The 25369-nt window shown below is 44.7% G+C and overlaps 2 protein-coding genes across 4 annotated transcripts; both read left to right on the forward strand.

Annotated features, from left to right (window-relative positions):
- The first annotated feature begins 530 nt into the window (after positions 1-530).
- On the forward strand, positions 531-17846 carry LOC124135592. 3 transcript variants are annotated; one of them, XM_046500972.2, is made up of 13 exons: positions 531-686; positions 4136-4303; positions 5876-5955; positions 6846-6984; positions 9758-9889; positions 10953-10970; positions 12238-12458; positions 13933-14084; positions 14849-14997; positions 15831-15924; positions 16697-16871; positions 17237-17327; positions 17757-17846. In XM_046500972.2, exons 1-12 carry the CDS (start codon positions 614-616, stop codon positions 17282-17284), a joined length of 1449 nt encoding a protein of 482 aa, XP_046356928.1. In that variant the 5' UTR covers positions 531-613; the 3' UTR covers positions 17285-17327; positions 17757-17846. The 3 variants fall into 3 exon arrangements, with proteins under 3 accessions (XP_046356928.1, XP_046356929.1, XP_046356930.1); XM_046500973.2 differs by having other exon boundaries at positions 17237-17305; XM_046500974.2 differs by having other exon boundaries at positions 6849-6984.
- Positions 17847-21621: 3775 nt separating this feature from the next.
- Positions 21622-24708, forward strand: LOC124135591. The gene is made up of 2 exons (XM_046500971.2): positions 21622-23123; positions 23534-24708. Exons 1-2 carry the CDS (start codon positions 21842-21844, stop codon positions 23989-23991), a joined length of 1740 nt encoding a protein of 579 aa, XP_046356927.2. The 5' UTR covers positions 21622-21841; the 3' UTR covers positions 23992-24708.
- Positions 24709-25369: the final 661 nt, after the last annotated feature.

The following is a 25369-nucleotide window of genomic DNA, read 5'->3' on the forward strand; positions in this document are numbered from 1 at the left end:
CATCACCGAACTTGACCATTTGATCCATTGCGTCGCCTCGGACGACACGCATAGGCTGGACAGCAGTAGTCTGCCATACATACCCTGAAACAAATATATCAAATACAGCCAATGCAAGTCTATATGTGGTAATTATATTTGGTATAATATTTGGCAAGTCTAGATTACTGCAGTATCAGGCCTGAAAATGAATAAAGTCTCTTGGCTCCTTTTTATTATATTTTATAACTATAATTTAACAACTGTTTTTTTTGTTTTTTTTGTTTGCTGTAAAATATGTAACGTTCATTTCAGAAACTAGATGTTAATGTAGGACACCGGATATTACCCATATTCTGCACGGTAGAATGTAAAAACATGTGTACAGGCAACGTTTTGTCACAGTTCAACAGAACATGTGTGTATGAGACTGTGTGACCTTTCACTTATTCAATAATGCCATAGAATTAGAACGTGACATTTAAGAATTTAAGTTGTATCCGGACTAAAGACCATTTAATCGCTAGTCATTAACCAGTTAAGTTGTGATTACTTCCCGTGGACAAGTTCAGTCGAGAATACAAAAGTTCACCATCCAGAGACGACATTGACAGCGAAACACAAAGTTTGAGAGATGGTAGGTGACAAACTATGGCTTCTTGGGCTGCTGGTTCATCTATCTCTGGGATCTTCGGCACCAGATGAAGGTACGTGCATTTTGTTCTTTAGAAGGTTTATCGAAACTGTCGATGATTTGTACTTGGATAGAAAATACATCGGACAAATGTTTTCAGCAACGAACCGCAGCGCATAGCTCAAAAATAGTTGATACACCGTCAATCAATCAAGCTAAACAAGAATTGCTTTTCACTTTGTGTTAGTTCTAACCTAAGACTGGGACAAAACTGTATGAATATCGAAGCTTGCATGGTATTTAGTTACTGCAGTATTTGTGCCAAAAAAATATTCGGTTCATGTGATGCAGCCATATTGCAACTAGCTACCCATGCTGATTGTTCTTTGACAAAAGGAACAAGCAAGGAGAGTGTGTATGTTTAAACTCCTTTAGAGCAACATGCTTTTATGCTTTGTTTTCATCAATCCGCATCTGTGGTTTGGTAGAAAGACCATCAGGCCGGGGAGCCTCTTTGGTTCGATCCCCGGCCGCGTCATACCAAAAGACGTAAAAAGACGTTACCTTGCCTGTCGCTCAGCATTACGGGGATAAAACAAGGACTGGTCGACTCGGAGTCAGTATAAGGTGTATGAGTGGTGTCTCCATGGTAACTGCGGTATGATATCGCATTAGGCTAGTGAATGCCCGGATAAGGACAAGCAGCTATACGGACGTGTATGAACGTCTCTCATTTCACTTCACTGTTTACAATGAAAAGATTTAAATGATAAAGTTTTCAGACCCGATGAACTAGTTATTGAGATTATGTACAACGTACCAAGCTGTCCGTGCACGATGGTACGCAGTCTTTAAACAACAATGTCAATAACTGGTTCATCGGGTCTGAAAACGACGTACATGTACCATGCTGTCCCTGCACGGTGACACGCAGTCTTTAAACAACAATGTCAATAACGGGTCCATCGGGTCTGAAAACAACGTACATGTACCTTGCTGTCCCTGCACGGTGACACGCAGTCTTTAAACAACAATGTCAATAACTGGGTTCATCGGGTCTGAAAACAACGTACCATGCTGTCCCTGCACGGTGACACGCAGTCTTTAAACAACAATGTCAATAACGGGTCCATCGGGTCTGAAAACAACGTACCATGCTGTCCGTGCACGGTGACACGCAGTCTTTAAACAACAATGTCAATAACTGGTCCATCGGGTCTGAAAACAACGTACATGTACCATGCTGTCCGTGCACGGTGACACGCAGTCTTTAAACAGCAATGTCAATAACTGGGTCATCGGGTCTGAAAACAACGTACATGTACCATGCTGTCCGTGCACGGTGACACGCAGTCTTTAAACAACAATCTCAATAACTGGTCCATCGGGTCTGAAAACAACGTACCATGCTGTCCGTGCACGGTGACACGCAGTCTTTAAACAACAATCTCAATAACTGGTCCATCGGGTCTGAAAACAACGTACCATGCTGTCCGTGCACGGTGACACGCAGTCTTTAAACAACAATCTCAATAACTGGTTCATCGGGTCTGAAAACAACGTACCATGCTGTCCGTGCACGGTGACACGCAGTCTTTAAACAACAATGTCAATAACGGGTCCATCGGGTCTGAAAACAACGTACCATGCTGTCCGTGCACGGTGACACGCAGTCTTTAAACAACAATCTCAATAACTGGTCCATCGGGTCTGAAAACAACGTACATGTACCATGCTGTCCGTGCACGGTGACACGCAGTCTTTAAACAACAATCTCAATAACTGGTTCATCGGGTCTGAAAACAACGTACCACGCTGTCCCTGCACAGTGACACGCAGTCTTTAAACAACAATGTCAATAACGGGTCCATCGGGTCTGAAAACAACGTACCACGCTGTCCCTGCACGGTGACACGCAGTCTTTAAACAACAATGTCAATAACGGGTCCATCGGGTCTGAAAACAACGTACCATGCTGTCCCTGCTCGGTGACACGCAGTCTTTAAACAACAATGTCAATAACTGGTCCATCGGGTCTGAAAACAACGTACCACGCTGTCCCTGCACGGTGACACGCAGTCTTTAAACAACAATGTCAATAACTGGTCCATCGGGTCTGAAAACAACGTACCACGCTGTCCCTGCACGGTGACACGCAGTCTTTAAACAACAATGTCAATAACTGGGTCATCGGGTCTGAAAACAACGTACATGTACCATGCTGTCCCTGCACGGTGACACGCAGTCTTTAAACAACAATGTCAATAACGGGTCCATCGGGTCTGAAAACAACGTACCACGCTGTCCCTGCACGGTGACACGCAGTCTTTAAACAACAATGTCAATAACTGGTCCATCGGGTCTGAAAACAACGTACCATGCTGTCCCTGCACGGTGACACGCAGTCTTTAAACAACAATGTCAATAACGGGTCCATCGGGTCTGAAAACAACGTACCATGCTGTCCGTGCACGGTGACACGCAGTCTTTAAACAACAATGTCAATAACGGGTCCATCGGGTCTGAAAACAACGTACATGTACCATGCTGTCCCTGCACGGTGACACGCAGTCTTTAAACAACAATGTCAATAACGGGTCCATCGGGTCTGAAAACAACGTACCATGCTGTCCCTGCACGGTGACACGCAGTCTTTAAACAACAATGTCAATAACTGGGTCATCGGGTCTGAAAACAACGTACATGTACCATGCTGTCCCTGCTCGGTGACACGCAGTCTTTAAACAACAATGTCAATAACGGGTCCATCGGGTCTGAAAACAACGTACATGTACCATGCTGTCCCTGCACGGTGACACGCAGTCTTTAAACAACAATGTCAATAACTGGGTCATCGGGTCTGAAAACAACGTACATGTACCATGCTGTCCCTGCACGGTGACACGCAGTCTTTAAACAACAATGTCAATAACTGGTTCATCGGGTCTGAAAACGACGTACATGTACCATGCTGTCCGTGCACGGTGACACGCAGTCTTTAAACAACAATGTCAATAACTGGGTCATCGGGTCTGAAAACAACGTACATGTACCATGCTGTCCCTGCACGGTGACACGCAGTCTTTAAACAACAATGTCAATAACTGGGTCATCGGGTCTGAAAACAACGTACCATGCTGTCCCTGCACGGTGACACGCAGTCTTTAAACAACAATGTCAATAACGGGTCCATCGGGTCTGAAAACAACGTACCACGCTGTCCCTGCACGGTGACACGCAGTCTTTAAACAACAATGTCAAAAACGGGTCCATCGGGTCTGAAAACAAGTACCATGCTGTCCGTGCACGATGACTTTAAACAAAAACGTGATGTTTATAAACAACAAACAAACAAATCAATCACAGCTTTCAATACTTGTTTATATCACAACGGCTGAGTTTTTAGATGCTCCTTTGTGTCATGTAAAACTCCAAGGCAATAACTTTTCATATTTGACATAAAAAACAACTTACCTCGCATATCGACAACAACAACTATAATAAATTTTAAGTTTAATCTAGTTCCAGATGCTCCGCAACTCAAATCGACCTGTCCAAAGGGGTGGACACAGGACGGACGAAACTGCTTCACTGTCAATGAAGAAACGGTCGATTTTAGGGGCGCGGCCGTTGCCTGTAACGGAAGCGTTGGAAGCATTCGCAACATGGAGCAGAACATCATCCTTAAGGGTAAAGTAAAATCACTTCTCTTCATACATTTCTTCCTTCATAACTCCATTCTGCTAATGATATACTAGCATAACCTGGACCCTTTCATCGCCACAGCTACGCGCCGGAAGTGACGTCATCACCGCCAAATCTCTTATCACCAGTTTGGCACGGAATGTCTCTCCCTCATTGGGAGTGGCCCACTCGTCTAAACCGCCGCGATTCGCTCTGCAACGTTGCGTCCCTAGGACACGCCAGAAACCTATGTTCGTGGGTTCGAATCCCGCTTCGCACCGATTATGGGTCTGGGTTTGTCAGCACCATACCCGTGCTCGTGGGTTTCACCGAAGTGGTAAACGTCTGAGATATGCATCACTTCGGGCTTTCCTCTCACATTAAGCTGATACGCCGCGATATAACTGGAAAACTGTTAAAAGTGGCGTTAAACCCAACTCACTCCTCACTCACTCACTCACTCACTCACTCACTCACTCTCCCCCTCATGACCTTGAAATAAAAAACTAATCAAAATTGACAAAGTTTGGCAAAGATCTGTATTCAAAATCTCGGTCTCGATGTATTTAAACAAAACAAAAAAGAGTCTCATATATATTTTTCGGTTGGAAAATATGTTTCCCTGAGTACTAAGACAGGGAAGGAAGTCCATATGCTACAAGACATTCTGGTTGATGGGGCTCAAACGTCGAGACGACTACAATCGACACTGCTGTTTGTCTTAATCGTGGAAGTGTGTATTTTGATTTGACGTCTAATTTCAGCGTCGTGTCATTCAAACCGGCCTGAAAACGATGCTGTTGCTTCAGGCTATTTATGATAATCGAATGGACATAAAATACCCTGCATCATCGAGGATGCATACATTCGTGGAATGATGGTTGTTAGCATTACGTTCTTGACGTCATCAGTTCTCTGTTCTTAGTTCATACTCAATCACATGACTGTCCAGTCGTATTTATCAGTATAATCACTGTACTGCATCCTGATATTTCCCTCATGACCATATCTCCATTCTATTACGTATATACCCGTGAAAATCCATCGTAGAAAAGGTCTTCAGCGACCCATGCTTGCCGTAAAAGGCGACTATGCTTGTCGTACGAGGCGACTAACGGGATCGGGTGGTCAGGCTCGCTGACCTGGTTGATGCATATCATCGTATCCCAATTGCTTGGATCGATGTTCATGATGTCAATCACTGGATTGTCTGGTCCAGACTTGATTATTTACAGACCGCCGTCATAGAGCTGGAATAATGCTGAGTGCGGCATTAAACAACAAACAAAAACAAAACGTATTTACCCCTCACCTATTCGCCGTTTCGGATGTGACGTCACACCTTCATCGCTCTTATCAAAGACTTAGCACAGAATTTCTCTCGCTCATGACCTTAAAATCACCAACCAATCAAAATGCCTCTTATGAACGTGAGTTCGGTACAAATGTACATTCAATATGGCGGTCTCCCCCGAGCGAGGCCTCGCTGCATTGTACGGCATATTGCCTTGCCTTGTTATTATAGACCATCCGGTTCTGTATCCTTCACCAGTACTTTCACAGTTCTGTTTTTTGCAGGAATTATAAAGGAACCCACATGGATACATGTACAGTATATAAGTGATTACGGCTGGGTTGAACCTGGAGAGCACGCATCGGTAAGTGTGAGTGAGTGAGTGAGTTGGGTTTAACGCCGCATTTAACAGTATTCTAGTTATATCACGGCGTGTCAGCTTAATGTGGGAGGAAAGTCCGAAGTGATGCAGGTCTCAGACGGGGGGGGGGGGGGGGGGGGGAGACCAGAAATGGGCTTCACACATTGTACCCATGTGGGGAATCAAACCCGGGGCCTTCAGCGGGACGAGCGAACGCTTTAACCACTAGGCTACCCCACCGCCCCCTTTTTTCTGAAATAAGACTGACTGGCATTAAATTAGGCGTCAAAGACCTTGTGTACTTGATAACGTAAGTATTTATTATGAGAATTTGACGAAACGCAATATAGATGATCCCTTGGGTGAATGTCTCGATCTCAAGTGACCTCCATATAAGGTAAAGGTCATATTCTGAAACATGGCTCATGTTTCGAGATATTTCTTCTGTTTAATTTATGAAAAATATTATCATCTAACAATCAATTGAAACGAACTCTAAATAAATAACACAGCACCTGCAGCTGGTTGTGTCAAACGTCAAGGTAATTCTCACATGAAACGACCGACGTCATATAACGTAAATACGGCGTTGAATGTGGCGTGAAACAATAACAAAAAATCACAAAATGACCCCAACGTGTTCTGTTGATTGTCATGTTACACCTAGTCTTTCCGTTTTCTTATCCAGGACATCAAGTTTGTCGTTAGAGTTGACAACATGGGGCTCTGATTTCTGTTGTTTGTGCGTCATCGTACCCTGATGGCGTTGATCGCTGCTCATGATATCAATCACTGGTTTGCCTAATTTCGACCTGTATTTTTTTTATGGCTGGCATATTGCTTAGTGCGCCTCAACAAAAATCATTCTCTCACTTTTATTGTCTTTTCATTAGCTTCTCAACTTCTCAAACCCAAAAGAAACCATCAACCGGTCCGGCCTTTACAAATGCGGTCTGCTGACCCCCGAGGGCACCTGGGAACTTGACGACTGCAGAGGATCGGAGCACCCAAGTCTTTGTCAAAGGTCTCTGGGTAAGTTGCCCGTGGGGATTACGGGTTAGAGTGGAAAGACCCGAAGACCATATCATAATCAAATACCTGTTGCATTTCGGATTCCGGGTTAGAATCGGTCTCCAGCCTGGTTCTCTTGGTAGGCTGCGCTTGCGCTACCTTGGGAACGAGGCTGATAGATCACCAGCAAGTGACGTAATGGATGGGGTGGTCAGGCTTGACCACCTGGTGACCACCAGCAAGTGACTCAATGGATGGGGTGGTCAGGCTTGACCACCTGGTGACCACAAGCAAGTGACTCAATGGATGGGGTGGTCAGGCTTGACCACCTGGTGACCACAAGCAAGTGACTCAATGGATGGGGTGGGCAGGCTTGACCACCTGGTGACCACCAGCAAGTGACTCAATTGATGGGGTGGTCAGGCTTGACCACCTGGTGACCACAAGCAAGTGACTCAATGGATGGGGTGGGCAGGCTTGACCACCTGGTGACCACCAGCAAGTGACTCAATGGATGGGACGGTCAGGCTTGACCACCTGGTGACCACCAGCAAGTGACTCAATGGATGGGGTGGTCAGGCTTGACCACCTGGTGACCACAAGCAAGTGACTCAATGGATGGGACGGTCAGGCTTGACCACCTGGTGACCACAAGCAAGTGACTCAATGGATGGGACGGTCAGGCTTGACCACCTGGTGACCACAAGCAAGTGACTCAATGGATGGGGTGGTCAGGCTTGACCACCTGGTGACCACCAGCAAGTGACTCAATGGATGGGGTGGTCAGGCTTGACCACCTGGTGACCACAAGCAAGTGACTCAATGGATGGGGTGGTCAGGCTTGACCACCTGGTGACCACCAGCAAGTGACTCAATGGATGGGGTGGTCAGGCTTGACCACCTGGTGACCACAAGCAAGTGACGTAATGGATGGGGTGGTCAGGCTTGACCACCTGGTGACCACCAGCAAGTGACTCAATGGATGGGGTGGTCAGGCTTGACCACCTGGTGACCACAAGCAAGTGACTCAATGGATGGGACGGTCAGGCTTGACCACCTGGTGACCACAAGCAAGTGACTCAATGGATGGGACGGTCAGGCTTGACCACCTGGTGACCACAAGCAAGTGACTCAATGGATGGGGTGGTCAGGCTTGACCACCTGGTGACCACCAGCAAGTGACTCAATGGATGGGGTGGTCAGGCTTGACCACCTGGTGACCACAAGCAAGTGACTCAATGGATGGGGTGGTCAGGCTTGACCACCTGGTGACCACCAGCAAGTGACTCAATGGATGGGGTGGTCAGGCTTGACCACCTGGTGACCACAAGCAAGTGACTCAATGGATGGGGTGGTCAGGCTTGACCACCTGGTGACCACCAGCAAGTGACTCAATGGATGGGGTGGTCAGGCTTGACCACCTGGTGACCACCAGCAAGTGACTCAATGGATGGGGTGGTCAGGCTTGACCACCTGGTGACCACCAGCAAGTGACTCAATGGATGGGGTGGTCAGGCTTGACCACCTGGTGACCACCAGCAAGTGACTCAATGGATGGGACGGTCAGGCTTGACCACCTGGTGACCACCAGCAAGTGACTCAATGGATGGGACGGTCAGGCTTGACCACCTGGTGACCACCAGCAAGTGACTCAATGGATGGGACGGTCAGGCTTGACCACCTGGTGACCACAAGCAAGTGACGTAATGGATGGGGTGGTCAGGCTTGACCACCTGGTGACCACCAGCAAGTGACGTAATGGATGGGGTGGTCAGGCTTGACCACCTGGTGACCACCAGCAAGTGACTCAATGGATGGGGTGGTCAGGCTTGACCACCTGGTGACCACCAGCAAGTGACTCAATGGATGGGGTGGTCAGGCTTGACCACCTGGTGACCACCAGCAAGTGACTCAATGGATGGGGTGGGCAGGCTTGACCACCTGGTGACCACCAACAAGTGACTCAATGGATGGGGTGGTCAGGCTTGACCACCTGGTGACCACAAGCAAGTGACTCAATGGATGGGACGGTCAGGCTTGACCACCTGGTGACCACCAACAAGTGACTCAATGGATGGGGTGGTCAGGCTTGACCACCTGGTGACCACCAACAAGTGACTCGATGGATGGGGTGGTCAGGCTTGACCACCTGGTTGATGGCCTGTTATTGTAACCGACGGTGTGGATCGTTGATATCAATCACTGGATTGTCTGGTCCGGTTATATACAGGCCGTCGTCACATAGCTGAAATATTGCTGAATGTGGCATTTACCATCAAACAAGAAGTGAAGCCCCGGGTTAGAATAGGTATAACTAGGAGGCAGGCACCCCATGCTTGCCGTAGGAGACGACTATGCTTGTCGTTGGAAGTGACTGACGGGATCGGGTGGGCAGGCTCGCTGACTTGGTTGATGCATGTCATCGCATCCCATTTGCATGGATCGATGTTCATGATATCAATCACTGGATTGTCTATTCCAGACTCGGTTATTTACAGACCGCCGTCCACAAAGAATGGAATGTGATGTCATTTGTTGAAGAAAGGGCAGTCGGCTAGCCTAGTGGTTAAAGCGTTCGCTCGAACCCGGGTTCGATTCCCCCACCGTGATATTGCTGGAATATTGCTAAAAGCGGCGTTAAACCATACTCACCCCCTCATTTGTAGAAGAACGTGCATATAGACGAGGTGTGTGTATTAACGAGGTTTTACTGTACTGACTTCTGATTATTATCATTATCATTATTATCATTATCATCATCATCATTATTATTATTATTATTATTATCATCAAGAATGTGAGGACGGCTGGTTTGGAGACAAATGCATGGACAGATGCCACTGTTTCACCCCTGGCTGTAACAGCAGCTCTGGGGAGTGTTCCCACGGCTGCAAGGTGGGCTGGACAGGGCCAAGCTGCAATATACGTGAGTATAGCTTCAATACACATGAACATTGCTTCAAAATACGTGGTTGTACCTTCAAAACATATTAGTTCAGCTTCAAAACGCGTGGTTATAGTTTCAACACATCTGGGGATTGCTTCAGCGCACGGGAGTATAGCTTCAGTACACGTGAGTATAGCTTCAATACGCATGAATATTGCTTCTTAATAAGTGGTTGTGGCTTCAAAACATATTAGTTCAGCTTCAAAACACGTGGTTATAGTTTCAACACATCCGGGGATTGCTTCAGTGCACGGGAGTATAGCTTCAGTACACGTGAGTATAGCTTCAGTACACAGGGGTATAGCTTCAGTGCACGAGAGTATAGCTTCAGTACACGTGAGTATAGCTTCAATACACGTGAGTATAGCTTCAATACACAGGGGTATAGCTTCGAAATACATGGTTAAAGCTGCAATGTACATATGTATAGCTTCAAAACACGTAGTTATATCTTCAACACATGTGAGTTCAGTTGCAATACATGCACGTGAGTATAGTTTCAAGACAAGTTGGTATAGCTGCAGGGCACATGACTGTACCTAAAGCACTTTGAAAGAAGTAGAATCAATAGGATGACGTTGCAGGAGGTTCCTAAGGCACAGTAGAATCAATAGGGTGACGTTACTGAATATTCCCAATACCCTGTAGAACCAATAGGATGGCGTGACTGGAGGTTTCTAAGGCAAATAGAATCAATGGGATGACGTTACTGAAAGATCTTAAGGCACCGTACAATCAATAGGGTGACGTTGCTGGAGGTTGCTAAGACAAACATGAATAATTTGGATGACACATGATTAAAAAACCATTGACATTAGAACTCGAGTGTTTTTTTCTGACCAGAATACAGATGTCAATCATATGTAACATACAGCTACTATTTGATACATTTTAATGCTTCAAACACCCATATTATTTTACGTCCCCCAAGACTCGCCATGTAACATATTTGTGTCTTTCTCAGTTTTGCTTGCGTACAGGATGTAGCATTTTGTGTTTGGTAAGACCATGTTGTTGAATATTTTCACATTTACATTTCCAGGTCAAAAGAAGACTGAAGGTAGGCAAATGTTTCTCCTGATTTGCGGGTTATCCAGTATCAATACAACCGGACCCACCAACACATAAATGAAACTAAATTGAATGTACAGTAAACAAGGGTTATAACGAACTCAAATGGACTACTAATTATAGTTCGTTATAACCGTAGTTCGTTATAAGCATATGTGCTGCAAATATACAGCAAATGGACGGGATCAAAATACATTTCGTTATATCCGTCAGTTCGTTATAAGCGTGTTCGTTATAAACGTAGTTTACTGTAGTTCAAAGGTGAAAGCGAATAGTTATAGCATGTTCACTAAAATCCCTATGGAGATTCTGGGGTCATATACACAGATGTAGTATCCAGCTGCCGCAGCGATGCTAATCTTGGACCTCCTCAGTATCCAGTGCATCATGCGCCTGAAATGGAGATCGGCTGATCAGAGTTTCGTGACATTGCTGCTTGCGTTTCATTATGCCCTGTCTCAACTATTTTCAGCCAGCGACACAGTTAATATATTACTAAGTACATCTTCCCGAGGCAAGGGCGTTAACTGGCTATAAAAGTTCAGTTTCCACCCTTGCCGAACTAGGCTGGGATTCCGGAGTTACATTTTGGCTGGACTAACGAGTAACGAACTAGACATCCTGTTCATAAACAAGACCCGTAAAGATCCGGGGTAGAATAGGTCTTCAGCAACCCACGTTTCCCTACCGGGTACCCATTTAGTGCTGGTGAACAGAGGCATATTACGAGCAAACTCCCTTGCCTCAGGTGACATTACATGTGGTACATGTGCCTGACCCGTGAAGATATGGGGTAGAATAGGTCTTCAGCAACCCATGCTTGCCGTAAAAGGCGGCAATGCTTGTCGTAAAAGGCGACTAACGGGATCGGGTGGTCAGGCTCGCTGACTTGGTTGAGGCATGTCATCTATCCAAATTGTGTGGATCGATGCTCATGATATCAATCACTGGATTGTCTGGTCCAGACTCGATTATTTACAGACCGCCGTCATATAGCTGGAATATTGCTGAGTGCGGCGTTACACAACAAACCAAACCAAATCATAAAGAACATGGATCCAAGCGCAGACATAACTCGTAACAGCCAGGAATTCCAGCCCAGTACGGCAAGGGTGGAAACTGGACTTTTATGGTCAGTTAACGCCCTTGCCTCGGGAAGATGTACCAATTATGATGTCAAGCAGCATTCAGCATCTACGTAGTCAATTTCGACATTGCAGGAGTACTGTTTAATCCACACTTTATTTCCATTTCAGCCAGGTATCACTGTATGCGGGATGGTGAAGACCAGTATCATATGATTCTGAAAGTTGATAATCATGGCATCAACTTTCGCAGCGTTAACGCCCTTACCCCCGATGGCTCGATCAGCCAAACATGTTCAAAGGCCAATTTCACCATCAACGAAGATGGTCCGATGTTGACATACATCCATGGAAACGACACGCAATTCTCCCCCGATTGTTCTGCACAAAAGGTCTGATGCATATTTCAATGTTTTTCCCCAGCATTTTCTGAAACGAAATGAGTTATTGCTTTCAAATCATGTAGAAAATATATAAACTACACTTTAAATATATTTTTATAAACAGCTTTGACACTGGGTGGTTAAGGAAACACTGGAAATGCAGCTTACGTGTCACCAGCAACAATGGCAAACGCGAATGTGATCCAATCCTTAGGACCCGTGAAGATCTGGTCTTCAGTAACCCATGAATGTCGTAAGAGGCGACTAACGGGATCGGGTGGTCAGGATCACTGACTTGGTTGATGCATGTCATCGTATCCCAATTGCGAGGATCGATGTTCATGATGTCAATCACTGGATTGTCTGGTTCAGACTCGTTTGTTTACAGACCGCCGTCATAAAGCTAAAACAAGCGCTGCGTTAAACAAATAAACAAAGAAACAAAGAAACAAACAAAGAACCTGTGGGACTAAGTGGGTGGGCCAGTTTCCACAGGACTATTATAGTCAGTTATCGCCCTTGCCTCGGGAAGATGAAGGGTGGGTGGTCAGGCTCCATGTGTAATCGTATTCCGACAGTGCTCTAAATATTATTCATTATTGTCTGGCCCAGATTTAGTTATCCAACAGATCACGTTCACATGGAATATTGCTGAGTGCGGTGTTAAACAACACTGAATGTAAATGTGTTCTTTGCGTATGTTGATTTACTCGTTCGCGCTCGTAATCATAGCATTCACTTTTTCTGTATAGCCGGTCCTCTTCAAAACCTTTGTGTTGTTTTTGTTTTTTCTCAAAAGGATATATCTCTCATTGACTAAGTATATATTTCTGTAGAAGTTAATGAAGATAGCTTTCATTTGATATGCATCATGGCACAATTTAAACAAAAACAAAGTTTTTAACAATGATAATCTCACATGAGTGCTTCAGATTGGCTTTGAAGCCCCCTGACCTTTGGGGTCAAATATGACTGTGTTCTACCACTCAGATTTTGGTAGACTTTTTATATGTTATAAAGGGGTAAATTCTGTGTGTAAATCAGTTGAAATAATTTCTGTTGCAGTTTGTGGTAGGTGTCTTGCTATTTTCACTGGACTATTTGTTGATGCTGGAATATATGGGGCGGGCGGTTAGCCTAGTGGTTAAAGCGTTCACTCGTCACGCCGAAGACCCGAGTTCGATTCCCGACATGGGTGCAATGTGTGAAGCTCATTTCTGGTGTCCCCCGCCGTGATATTGCTGGAATATTGCTAAAAGCGGCGTAAAACCATACTCACTCACTCACTGGAATATATACAGTAATGTACGGTTATAACGAACTCAATTTTAGTTCTTTATAACCGTAGTTCGTTATAAGCATATATACAGCATAACTACAGCAAATAGTCGGGACCAAAAGCGTAAGTTCGTTATATCCGAAAGTTCGTTATAAGCGTGTTCGTTATAACCGTAGTTTACTGGAATTGTATTTCCACATACAGGTTGATGACACTGATCCCGTCTATGAATGGACGTTTCGTTTGCAACAAGTTGACGGCGTGCTGTCTCCCTATGACACGGATGTCAAAGTTAGATGCAACTTCACTGATGCTGATAAGATGATTATCTCTACACCACCTGTGCACGTAAAAAGGTATACCAACCAGAACCATGGCGATGCATAATCATCATTTGAGTTTCCGTACATCCGAAATTTGCAACAATCTGTCACTACTAATATTCCAACATAACATAATACTACAGCGTTCTGCGTGACATGACTATATTCCGTTTAATTTCCGAGTTTCATAATATGGGCTCCATATGTTATAGGATCTCGCTTGTCTAATAACTCGCTGAGAAGAATTACTCTGCACTATTATTACCCCGGTCAATAGATAGCAACCCATGTTTGCCGTAACAGGCGACTATGCTTGTGGTAAGAGGCGATTAACGCGATCGGGTGGTTAGGCTCGCTGACTTGGTTGATACATGTCATCGTATCGATATTGTGTAGGTCGATGCTAATGATGTTAATGAATGGGTTGTCTGATCCAGACTATATCTGGAATATTGCTGAGTGCGGCGTTAAACAACAAATAAACAAACAAACAAACAAACATGTGCTTCAGCGTGGGACAGGGCCGAAGCCCTAGAAATTCAGAGCCAAGCTGCAGAACAGGGTTGCCCATTCCCTCCGCTACCAACATTGCTTATGTTAGTAGAACATATTCTATTAATCTCCACTAAAAGTCTTTGAAATAACATCAGCGTGAATTTACTATTTACGCACATCACTGAAAAACAGGAAAGTACCAATGATGAAATATCTTGCCCGGACTGCAACTATTACTTGACACGGGCGAGGGGCAGTGGTACCTTATTGTCCCTGGCAATAAACAAGTGACAACGTTTCAGGAAAACACAACCCCGAGAAGAAATCGCCCCAAATCACGTCTCTACCAATGTGGTGATCGTGGATGCTAAGAGTGGGGAGGAGGTCAGCCATGTGGCCCTTGGTCAGGAGATCCAGATGGAGGTTCCTGTCCCCCAACAGAACTCGACAGGTCAGCATTAGTAGACGAACGTCTAGTCTCTGAAATGAGACATTTTACAGAAAAAAACGTTGTTTAATTTGAATCCAGAGGTTCTCGTCATTTTCAAACTGTAGTAATCTAGACTTGCGAACTATTATAGACTCGCGCGGGCTGTATTAAAAATATTGGTTTCAGGGTCTGTATGATTGACTACAGCTCTTGCAGCGTTATTTTTAGTCAGTTCAGATTACCTTTTTGAGATTCCCATGTTAGAATAGCTGCCACGTTTGCCCAAGATTATGACATCACTGGTTTGTCAGGTCCAGAATTGCTTGTTCATAGACCGTCATCATATTGCTGATTGTGGCGTTAAACAACACAGAAAAGCGTTTTAAGTTCTTGCGCCTGTTGGGATTCCGGGTCAGAATTGATCCCCAGCAACCTATGACGTCCCATACGACCAAAATCAGTGCCGGGTGGTTACAAAGAGAGCCAAAGAGACCCTTGGGGAATCCGGTCAGAATGGGTCTCCAGTACCCCCTGCTGGTCGTAACTGGCGACCAAGTGGATCAGGTGGTCAGGCTTCGTGACTGTGTTGATTGCATGTCGCTGTATCCCGATTATGGATGGTTGCTCATAATATCGTTCACTGGATTGTCTGGTCGTTAAATAGCTTAATTATTGTAGCATTAAACAGCAAGTACACAAAAAACATACACGAAACAGGAGGCAATATCATGTACATGAATTTGTTTCACAACAGACAACCATATTGGGAATCGAACCCATGTGTTTCGCATGATGTCCGATATACAATATTATATATCGAGGATAAATTAAATGCAGGGTTATCACTGTTTCAGATGACAGGTCTGTGATCGGCCTTCTCTCACCCCGGAACTGTGAAGCAAAAAGTCCTGACGGTCAATTTGTGAAAAAGATCACGGATTCAGAAGGGTAACTAATCACATGATATCACATATGTGGAGGTTCCAGGCTAGATGTGGTCCCTACTTATCTATGGTAAAGAGGATGCTTCATGGGCGGTGGTCAGGGTCGGTCACATGGTTCATTGCACGAATGAGTAGATCTTCCCGAGGCAAGGGAGTTAACTGATCATAAAAGTCCCGTTTCCACCCTTGCCCAACTAGGCTGAAATTCCGGATTTACATTTTGGCCAATCAAAAGTCGCGTTACGAACTAAACATCCGGTTCGTAAAAAAACATGGATCTCAACGTGCAGATTTCGGTCGATTGCAGGATTTGCAAAGCATGTGTACCGCCAATTGGGCGCGCACAGATATTTTCCAATTCTTTTTATGTTTTAATCAAGATGCACTTATATACATCTTGATTATCGATCAATTCGTCGTGACTGGGCGCCGCCATTTTGTATGAAGTAAATGCAAGTGATCTGAGAGATGTAATCTGATTGGTCAGTAGGAAGGACATAGAAGGGACATAACTTGTAATAGCGACTGGCGGCGCTAAGATCGAGCCTGGAAGTTCCAGCCTAGGTGGGCAAGGGTGGAAACTGGACTTTTATTGCCATTTAAAGAGTAAATAGTTGCTCGTTATATCTAATGATTTCTCTAGTCCAGATTCGATTATTTACAGGCCGTCGTCATATAGCTTAAATATTGAAGAGTGTGGCGTTACGTAACAACAGAAAAAGACTTCAGTGTATGCCCCAATGCCGTCACTCTTTCAGAAACGTTTTTATTTTCAGATGCGATGTTTTCGGGTCAAAGTCGGGCGAGTTCACCCTGAAAGGCCAAGAAGGCGAGGAAAGACGTATGCGTTCGAATGCGTTCAGCGCTTTCGCTTTTTCTGGATATTCATCCTTGATCTTCAGCTGTGACCTCAAACCTTGCTATAATCCAATTCTCCAAAACTGCATTTCAGTGAGTGTATTATAAATATGAAACTGATCCATTATACAGATTATGATAGACCCTTGTTTCAAACGCGCAGTGTAGTGTTTTCAAAAAGATTATTCATGTTGTGAACTCTCGTAGTCGTAACATTACGAAGCCTTTGCGAATCGTCCTCTACCAGACTCTAAACAAACGTGACATCTCATAGACTAGAGTAGTTTCCCTTTGTTAAAGGGCAATTACTCTTGCGGGTAGACCGATGGATTGCCGCGAAAGGAAATCGTTGACATTTTTGTGCTCTAAAACTACCTTGAAACATTGTGTGTAGACAGTTGCCTTTTATCCCGTGTAGTAATTACTCCCCTGAATAGCGTTTTATTATTTTCCTTCAGCCATGTAGACGTGGCCGCCGATATGGCCGGTCTTCTGATGATCCTTAAACTACTCATCGCGCCAGCAAGGTCAGTGAGGTCTCGTATTGAGGTACGTATTTGCTGGTGTACCTAGTACATTTACCCTATAAGGTGCTCATATATATTACTCAAAAGAAGTTAAGTACCACATGTCTTGCCATAACAGATAGTAATATGAAAGAATCGGCGGTCCCGAACTTATGTTGAGTAGTACGTAAGAGAACACCACATGGTGCATATATACTACTCAAAAGAAGTTAAGGACCAACCGATTATTTCAAATGGCTATGGTAAATCTTTCATGGCACATTGATTTCGTTTGGCTGAGCTATTTTTTAAGTCTTGTGTGTGCATAGTTATTGTGAAACACATTCATCTTGCGTATGCACTGTTTTCTTAGTTAACGCTTTAAATAACTAGCTATATCGCTCACACATATACAAATATTGTGTCACACTATATGTTCAAATTATACATATACTTTCTTTGATCATTACAGGACTAAGGATCGATAGAAGGATGTACTAAGATGCCGCAAAGTTCCATACTACTGTATCAGCTTAAGCAAATAAATTTGATAATTTCCTAATTAATTCATGTCTGGTTTGTGGTGACATGGGATGTCTGTTGTTTAACGCCACACTCACCAATATTGCAGCTATATGGAGGCGTTCTGTAAATAATCGAATCTGGATCAGACAATGCAATGATTGACATGAGCATCGATCCTGACCACCCGATCCCGTTATGTAAATGCACCTGTATGTATGTCACTGGCCCGTTGGGATTCTCGGCTAGAATTGGTCCAAATAAGGTCCTACAAAAGGTTTCTCGATTCTAATGATCGACCGGCCCAAAAAATCGTCCGTTCGAGAAACACCAAAATCCGGAAGACAGTAATAATCTCCCGTCATCTATATACGATTAGAATTGTAAAAAAACAACTATTAATTTTTAAACTTATCCTATCTCACACAATACATTTCTTTCTTCTTTCGAACCTTATGTCGAAACATGCTAGAACAAAGTTTCCAGTTTCTAAAACCATTACACCCGAACACATCCCAGCATCACAAGGGTTACCACCCAAACAAATGGGTCACGTACAAACGTGTGAAGTTTCACGACTTGATCATCAGACTACCTCTGCCACATTATTCTATTTCTCATCGCTAACCCTGCGGAGTCGTGTACTGAGTTCAGGAGAAATTTCCATTCAATATTTTTTGGGTGTTTTTGTTTTGTTTTGCGTGAGCTACCTCCTCATTAGTTATAACGTCTTTACCGTTTATATTTCCGCAAATGCCACAGGCGTTATGGTGACCGCTGGTCTAAATCCACCGTAACAGTAGTGAAACCACCCCCTGCATCTACCATACCATCCCTGTCGGTTGAAAACGATGGCCTCTCGGACAGTTTCCTCACTGACGACGTTCCCGCCAAAACGAACCTGTCGTCTGTCCCCAGTGCGCCCGTTACCACGCCTACGCTGGAGCAACCTGCAGCCTTGGATGTCCGCCCGGTTATGTATAGGATAAAGCACCTCTTCAAGCCTTTAGACGACCTCGACCTGTGTGCATGAGGATACACGATTGCCTCCTAAAGTCGTCCCGCATTCAGCAGACTACTCACATTACTGTATAATGTAGACTGGATATTCATGTATGTAAGATTTAGTGTGATTTTGTTGGAGATTGCCACAAGCATTCATTCATGCACCTACCACTCACTCATTCATGCACCTACCATCACCTGGATCGGATTAACAATGTCGGTCTGGAGACGTCCATATATTGGCATCGCCCTCACCTTACGAAAAGAGACTCCACATCAATAACGTTGAATTCAAGGCGGTCATTATGGCTGTATCACACTGAGCAGAGATACTTCGTGCGTCAGACAATATATCAGTCGTCTGGAATATCAACAAAATGGGCTCCACCAAGTCGATGTGCTTCTTGTCACTGACTTCTTCCGGTAGATCGACTTCCGATACACGTTCGCCGGATCCACGCTGTCATAGCAAACACCCTATCCTGGCCAGACCATTAGTCATTGAAGGAATGACGTCTCCACCCGACGATTTTTTGGTGCATTTGCCACCTCTACCTTAGTCCAGACGTCGACCTCTTCACGATCAGGTTCAGCACTCAGCTCCCAAGGTTCTACTCTCCCATCCCAGATCCTCAGGCATGAGGCCACGATGCTCTGGCCATCACGCGCGAGTATCTCAACGCTAACACCTTCCCCCTATGGTTCTTTAAAAGGTGGCGTCCACCAACCAACGTAGACTGCTTTTGGTCACGTCCTACTGGCCAGCTCGTAGTTGGTTCACAGTGCTGGTAAAGCCTGCAGAAAGAAAGTTCCACCTTCTTCCGCTGAGGGACGATGTTCTCCTCCATCCTTACTCCCACCTGCTACATCCGGCACCCAAAATCCTACATCATTGCGCATGGCTAATCTCCAGAAGTCACTTCTCGTCAAAGGGTATTTGAGGAAAGCAGCCAAGACCATCACTGAGGCTCACCGCACCACAACAAAGGCCTTATATGGCCATAAATGGAAGGCATTCAAAGATTATGGGGGGATTGTGACATCGCCAAGCCTACTGCTGCTTCTTCTCAGTCACCATGTATCTGTAAAATCCGAGATCAGTTAGGAAGTTTAAGGCTATGTATATAGCTGCAATCGAATCAGTCATTCCAACTACAACCGAATTTATGCTCTCCACGGTTACTGAGCTAAAGTCCCTCATTCGGTCCCACAAGTTTGCTGAACAGTCGTCTCGATTCCGACTGTCCACTTGGGATCTTAACATCATCATCCGCCATCTGACCTGTGCGGAGTATGAACCACTTGCTGGGAAGGACTCTGAGTTTATCACCCTAAAGATGGTTTTCTCTTGGCCCTTACAACTGCTGTTAGAGTGAGTGAGATCCACGCTCTTGACAATTAATGCGTCAAACAACATAAAGCAGGTATCTTTATACTCCCGTAGCAAAATGTAGACTGACGAGTAAAAACGTAATGTGAGAAGTAGGCAAAAGATAAAAAAATGATCATGATACTCATTGATATGAAAAAATATGTCAGTTTTACTTCTCCAAATCAGAGTATATCTATAAAAAAAATCTGTCTATATGAAGTGAACTTTTTCCAGTTGAGACTTCTCTTCTGTGCTGCCAGACACTCTTTTGGTTGTTTCTCCGTGGGGAGAGAAACTCCAAGAGCTACTTTCACATGCACAACAGGCCGAGTGTACTGACATTTCCCCACATATGTTCCGAGCTCTCATTTCGTCCAGGGGCCAGGGTTTTCAATGTAGCGCCCAGCACCATGACACGGCTCTGGGATCGGTTTCAACAGCATTGGTCAACACGTGATCGGCCAAGATCGGGACGACCCCGCCCAAGCTCGCTTACATCCGACTGCGCCACCTACATGAAAGGACGACCACAGCCACCTCAACCGCATCCCAAATACCCGGACTGCGCAGAATCTCCGACCAGACCTGTCGTCAACAGGGTATGGCCTCAACTACGATGGAGAGATGTCTGGTTCAGCGACGAATCAAGATTTCTCCTCCGTCGAAGGGATGGAAGAGCACGGGTCTACAGACGTCGGGGAGGACGTTACACCGGAAACTGCGTACAGGAAGTGGATCAGTTTGGTGGGGGTAGCGTTATGATGTCGGCGGCTATCTCTCATCATGGCAGGACGGTTTTGGTCCATGTCCAGGGCAATATTACATCTCAACGATACATCAACGAAATTCTCTTACCACGCGTCCTCCCAATTGCAGCCAACGGCAACGGTGTATTCCACCACTCGACTGCATACAGCACAGACCACAAGAGCCTGTCTGCACAACAACAACGTTGATGTTCTCCCCTGGCGCTCCAGATCCCCGGAATTGAACCCGATAGAGCACCTGTGGGATGAGTTGGATAGACGGCTAACCCCAGACGTTGCAGCAGTTGACTTTTTGAGTTGCAGGCTACGATGTGATTCGCATACTCGTCCCTCCATGGGCAGGAGATGTCAGGCCGCTATCGATTCCAACGGGGGACATACCGTTATTGATGGTAGCTGACCTTCACCTTGGACTGCACAACACAACATTTTGGCTCAAAACCTTGTACGGTTCCTCGTATAAATGTATGTCCCTACATCACACAAATCTGGCTTTGCGTTTCTTGTTTTGAAGAGTATATTATAACTTTATCAGAGGATCGTATCGTGACAAGCACTAGTGCACCACATACACATTTTTGAACTTTCTTAATCTTATCTGTAACTTCGTCATAGGTACAGGATTAGCCTGACAGATTGTTAAGGATTGTCGTGTGCAAATCCGAGATATGATCCATTATTATACAAGGGGACAGAAAGGGATGGATATATCAAAGGCACATAGTGTCAAAACTAGAACAGACAAGGGTGTATAGAGAATATATTTATGTGTCTGTTAATGTCAAATGCCAGAGGTGGATATGGACTATACAATGACGGTCATTTTCATTTAAGTAATCTTTTTTTTCTTTCAAGTTTGGAGTTTTATATCATGGACTTCTCCACCACGTGATGCCAGACAATTTGATAAGATGTAAGACCGGTGACACGGCGCTTGAATGTCCTGGTGTGCAATACACGTATTACAGAGAGTACGCCATGTTGTTTGAAGCAGTTTTACGTTTGTGTATTTTCCTACCATATATCTCTGGACTGATTCTGCCGTTAACGACACCAGACGGTAATGCTGACCTTCCCACTATCCTGAGTCACGTCACTCTCCTCCAGCAGACTGTAGACATTCTTCACAAAAACACAAATCAGTTGCAGACGGATCTGAGGGCAACGAACGAACAGCTACAACTCACACAGTCGGATCTGAATATGACAAGACATGAACTACAGACTTCTCGCACAGATCTGCAGGTAACACGCACAGATCTGCAGGTAACGAAGGACGAACTTCAACATACACAGACCGAGTTTCAGATTACAAAGAAAGACCTGCAGATAGCACAGACAGAACTCGTGACATACAAGGGACTTCAACAAACCGCAGCTGCCGAAATTATGGCTCTCAAAAACGACACGAGCGCATTGAGAACCGAACTCGTTCTCGTGAAAGCAAAAGTGGAAAATATCAATCTAGATGTTCTACCCATGAATTCAACCACGAACGATTCCCTTCTCGTTTCGTTGAGTGGCGGCGTTAGAGCGAACCAGGCACACATAAAGGCAAACCGTCTTGATGTTCAGTCACTTCACAATGACCTCAACACCACAGCATACGAGCTTTCCGAGTTCCAGTCCGATGTGAATAGCTTTAAGCAAAATGTGTCATTTGTGTTAGGATGTGTAACTGAGGAGTGCGTTGCGCTCAAGTCTGATTCAAATTTATTCAGTTCTCTCAAGTCAGATATAACAGCTATGGACAAGAAATTGTCTGTCTTAAACACAACAGTTCACGAGGTACGTCGATATACAGAAAATACTTCTTCTGTGATTCACCCAATTGCTCACAAGCAGCTGGTGGAGAATTTAGAGACCCAGTCAATAAAGACTCTAGCACAAGATACATCAGCTGAACTGAAGAAGTTTGAAGAGGATGCGAACTCAACTGACGTGAGTCTATCGACTCAACTGAACCAACTGGAAAAGAGAGTGAATTCTACTTCCGTTTGTATTCACAACGTCCAGCAGAACATCCTATCACTACAAACCGACCTCAACACGACTCGGGAGGATATCACAGTGACGAACTCGGAAGTGCATGTCTTGAAACAAAACATGTCTGATGCCAAGAAACTATCCTCTGACACACAACAGGCCCTGGCACAGTTGGCCAAAACTCTGGGTAAGATCCGACTCTCTTCAATTTGTTTGTTATGGTGAAGATATAAATGTTAATTTCCCTAAAATGCTTAAAAAACAAACCTTAAGAAAAGTAATTTCAATAATAACGGTACCACTACATAGTATGTTGGACATATATTGAAGTATCAACTAAACAACCATGATGTCTTTATTATATCAACTTGATACATAGCCACGGTTTGTGAACTTTTTTACACCTGTGTTTGTTTGTTTGCCGCACTCCGCAATATCGACGTCCATGATGTCAATCACTGGATTGTCTGGTCCAGACTCGATTATTTACAAACCGCCGTCATATAGCTGGAATATTGCTAGGTGCGGCGTTAAACAAACAAACAATACAAGAAACATTGTCATTAACTAAACCACGTGTTCCTTTACTTACTGCAGCAGCTGAAACCAGAGCCGTCGCCTTCCAGGCGTATGTATCACGTGACCAGAACGTTAATGTAACGTCACTACACCCCGTAGTGTATGACAGCATCATCTACAATATTAGATCTGGATACAGCAACACAACAGGGAAGTTTACAGCACCAGTCTCTGGAACCTACATGTTCTGGACACAGATGGGTATTCATCACATGGCCGTTACTCCAGTCACCACCATCAAACAGTCGGGAAGGACCATCGGCAGTGGCTGGGTTGTATCAACGCCAACTTCAGATTATGACGAAGTTTCCGTGTCCTGTGTTAGTCACCTGCAGAAGGGTGAGGAAGTATGGGTGGCGTTTGACAAGATCAATGTATGGTTTGCGTACCAGAAAGTTACAGTCACAGTTCATTCATTGTCCAATAATACAGACCCCAAATCCTACTTTGGTGGCGCCCTTTTGACAGTGGACTAATTCATTACCAAACATCTGATTCAACATTTTCCTGTAATTCATCAAAACTTTGACCGTTTTTTATCTCCTTAGTATTGGTATACTGGCAATCCAGCTCGATTTGACTTTTCACAGTGATGATAATAAACCAAGATTTGGTTCCCGTCAAGATCCCGGTTAGAATTCATCGTCAGCAACCAATGTTTATCGTAAGAGGCGACTTACGGGATCGGGTGGTCAGGCTCACTGACTGTGATGATGCACGTCACCGTTTCCAAGTTCCGTAGAGCGATGCTCATAATGTCAATCACTAGATTGTCTCGTCGAGACATGATTTATACCGACCGCCGTCCTATAGATGGAATATTGCTGACTCAGACAACGAACAGCCAAATTAAGTAGGTCACATAGCGATATTTAAATTTGGCCTGAGACTGAATTCTGTATGAATTATGATCATCTAATACACATTACTGATGGTGGAAAGAGAGTTAGAAGACGCCTCATACCATCAATACTATTCAAAGCGTTCATGTTACTTTAGTTAATCTGTCATGCCACTTCTGTTGAGTAGTATATAAGATAATTCATAGTACAGTGTGTTGTCGCATGAACCCTCTTTCCAGGAAAGAGGGGGCACGGGTGGCCCAGTCGTCTAAGGCGCCGTGATTCGCTGTGCAGAGTTGCGTCCCTTGGGCACGCCAGACACCTATGATTATGGGTTCGAATCCCGGTTCGCCCCGATTATGTTTCTAGGTTTGTCAGCACCATACCCGTGCTCGTGGGTTTCACCAAAGTGGTAAACGTCTGAGACCTGCATCACTTCGGGCTTTCCTCCCACATTAAGCTGACACGCCGTGATATAAGTGTAATACTGTTAAAAGCAGCGTTAAATCAAACTCACTCACTCACTTCCCAGGAAAGCGCAGGGTGGCACTGCTGAGTTATCAGGAAGGTACTGTCCGGCTATAGCGGGTCCGTAACCTAAAGCTGAACAACTAGTTGTGGTATTGGGTGCACAACAGACATGTACCTTCCACCTGCCCACTTCATGGCACTGAAGCCATTTAACGGTGACCGAAACAAGTAACTCATTGCGTATTATCCGTATGCAAACCAGTTCCTCATTGTATATTACAAACAGGTTCCTCATTACATATTATCGGTATGCCAAATTGGTCTTTATTACATATTATCGGTATGCCAAACTGGTCCTCATTACATATTATCGGTATGCCAAACTGGTCCTCATTGGATATTATCAGTATGCCAAACTGGTCCTCACTGCATGTAACTGGTATGCCAAACCACCAAGGCTGTACTTACTGGGGTTAGAGGATATTATACATTGAAATAAAATCAATTTCATATGACACCATGCTTTCTGACAATATTTTCC

The sequence above is a fragment of the Haliotis rufescens genome, unplaced genomic scaffold (assembly GCF_023055435.1).
Source record: "Haliotis rufescens isolate VD_foot unplaced genomic scaffold, xgHalRufe1.0.p SCAF_2, whole genome shotgun sequence".
In the NCBI taxonomy this organism is placed as follows: domain Eukaryota; kingdom Metazoa; phylum Mollusca; class Gastropoda; order Lepetellida; family Haliotidae; genus Haliotis; species Haliotis rufescens.

Bases quoted from the DNA above. Each gene is read 5' to 3' on its own strand.
- LOC124135592 (XM_046500972.2), top strand. From the start codon at position 614: ATGGTAGGTGACAAACTATGGCTTCTTGGGCTGCTGGTTCATCTATCT. The intron at 14,085-14,848 runs GTATACCAACCA...ACAACGTTTCAG, and splicing joins CCACCTGTGCACGTAAAAAG to GAAAACACAACCCCGAGAAG. The intron at 16,872-17,236 runs GTGAGTGTATTA...ATTTTCCTTCAG, and splicing joins TTCTCCAAAACTGCATTTCA to CCATGTAGACGTGGCCGCCG.
- LOC124135591 (XM_046500971.2), top strand. From the start codon at position 21,842: ATGCCAGACAATTTGATAAGATGTAAGACCGGTGACACGGCGCTTGAA. The intron at 23,124-23,533 runs GTAAGATCCGAC...TACTTACTGCAG, and splicing joins ACAGTTGGCCAAAACTCTGG to CAGCTGAAACCAGAGCCGTC.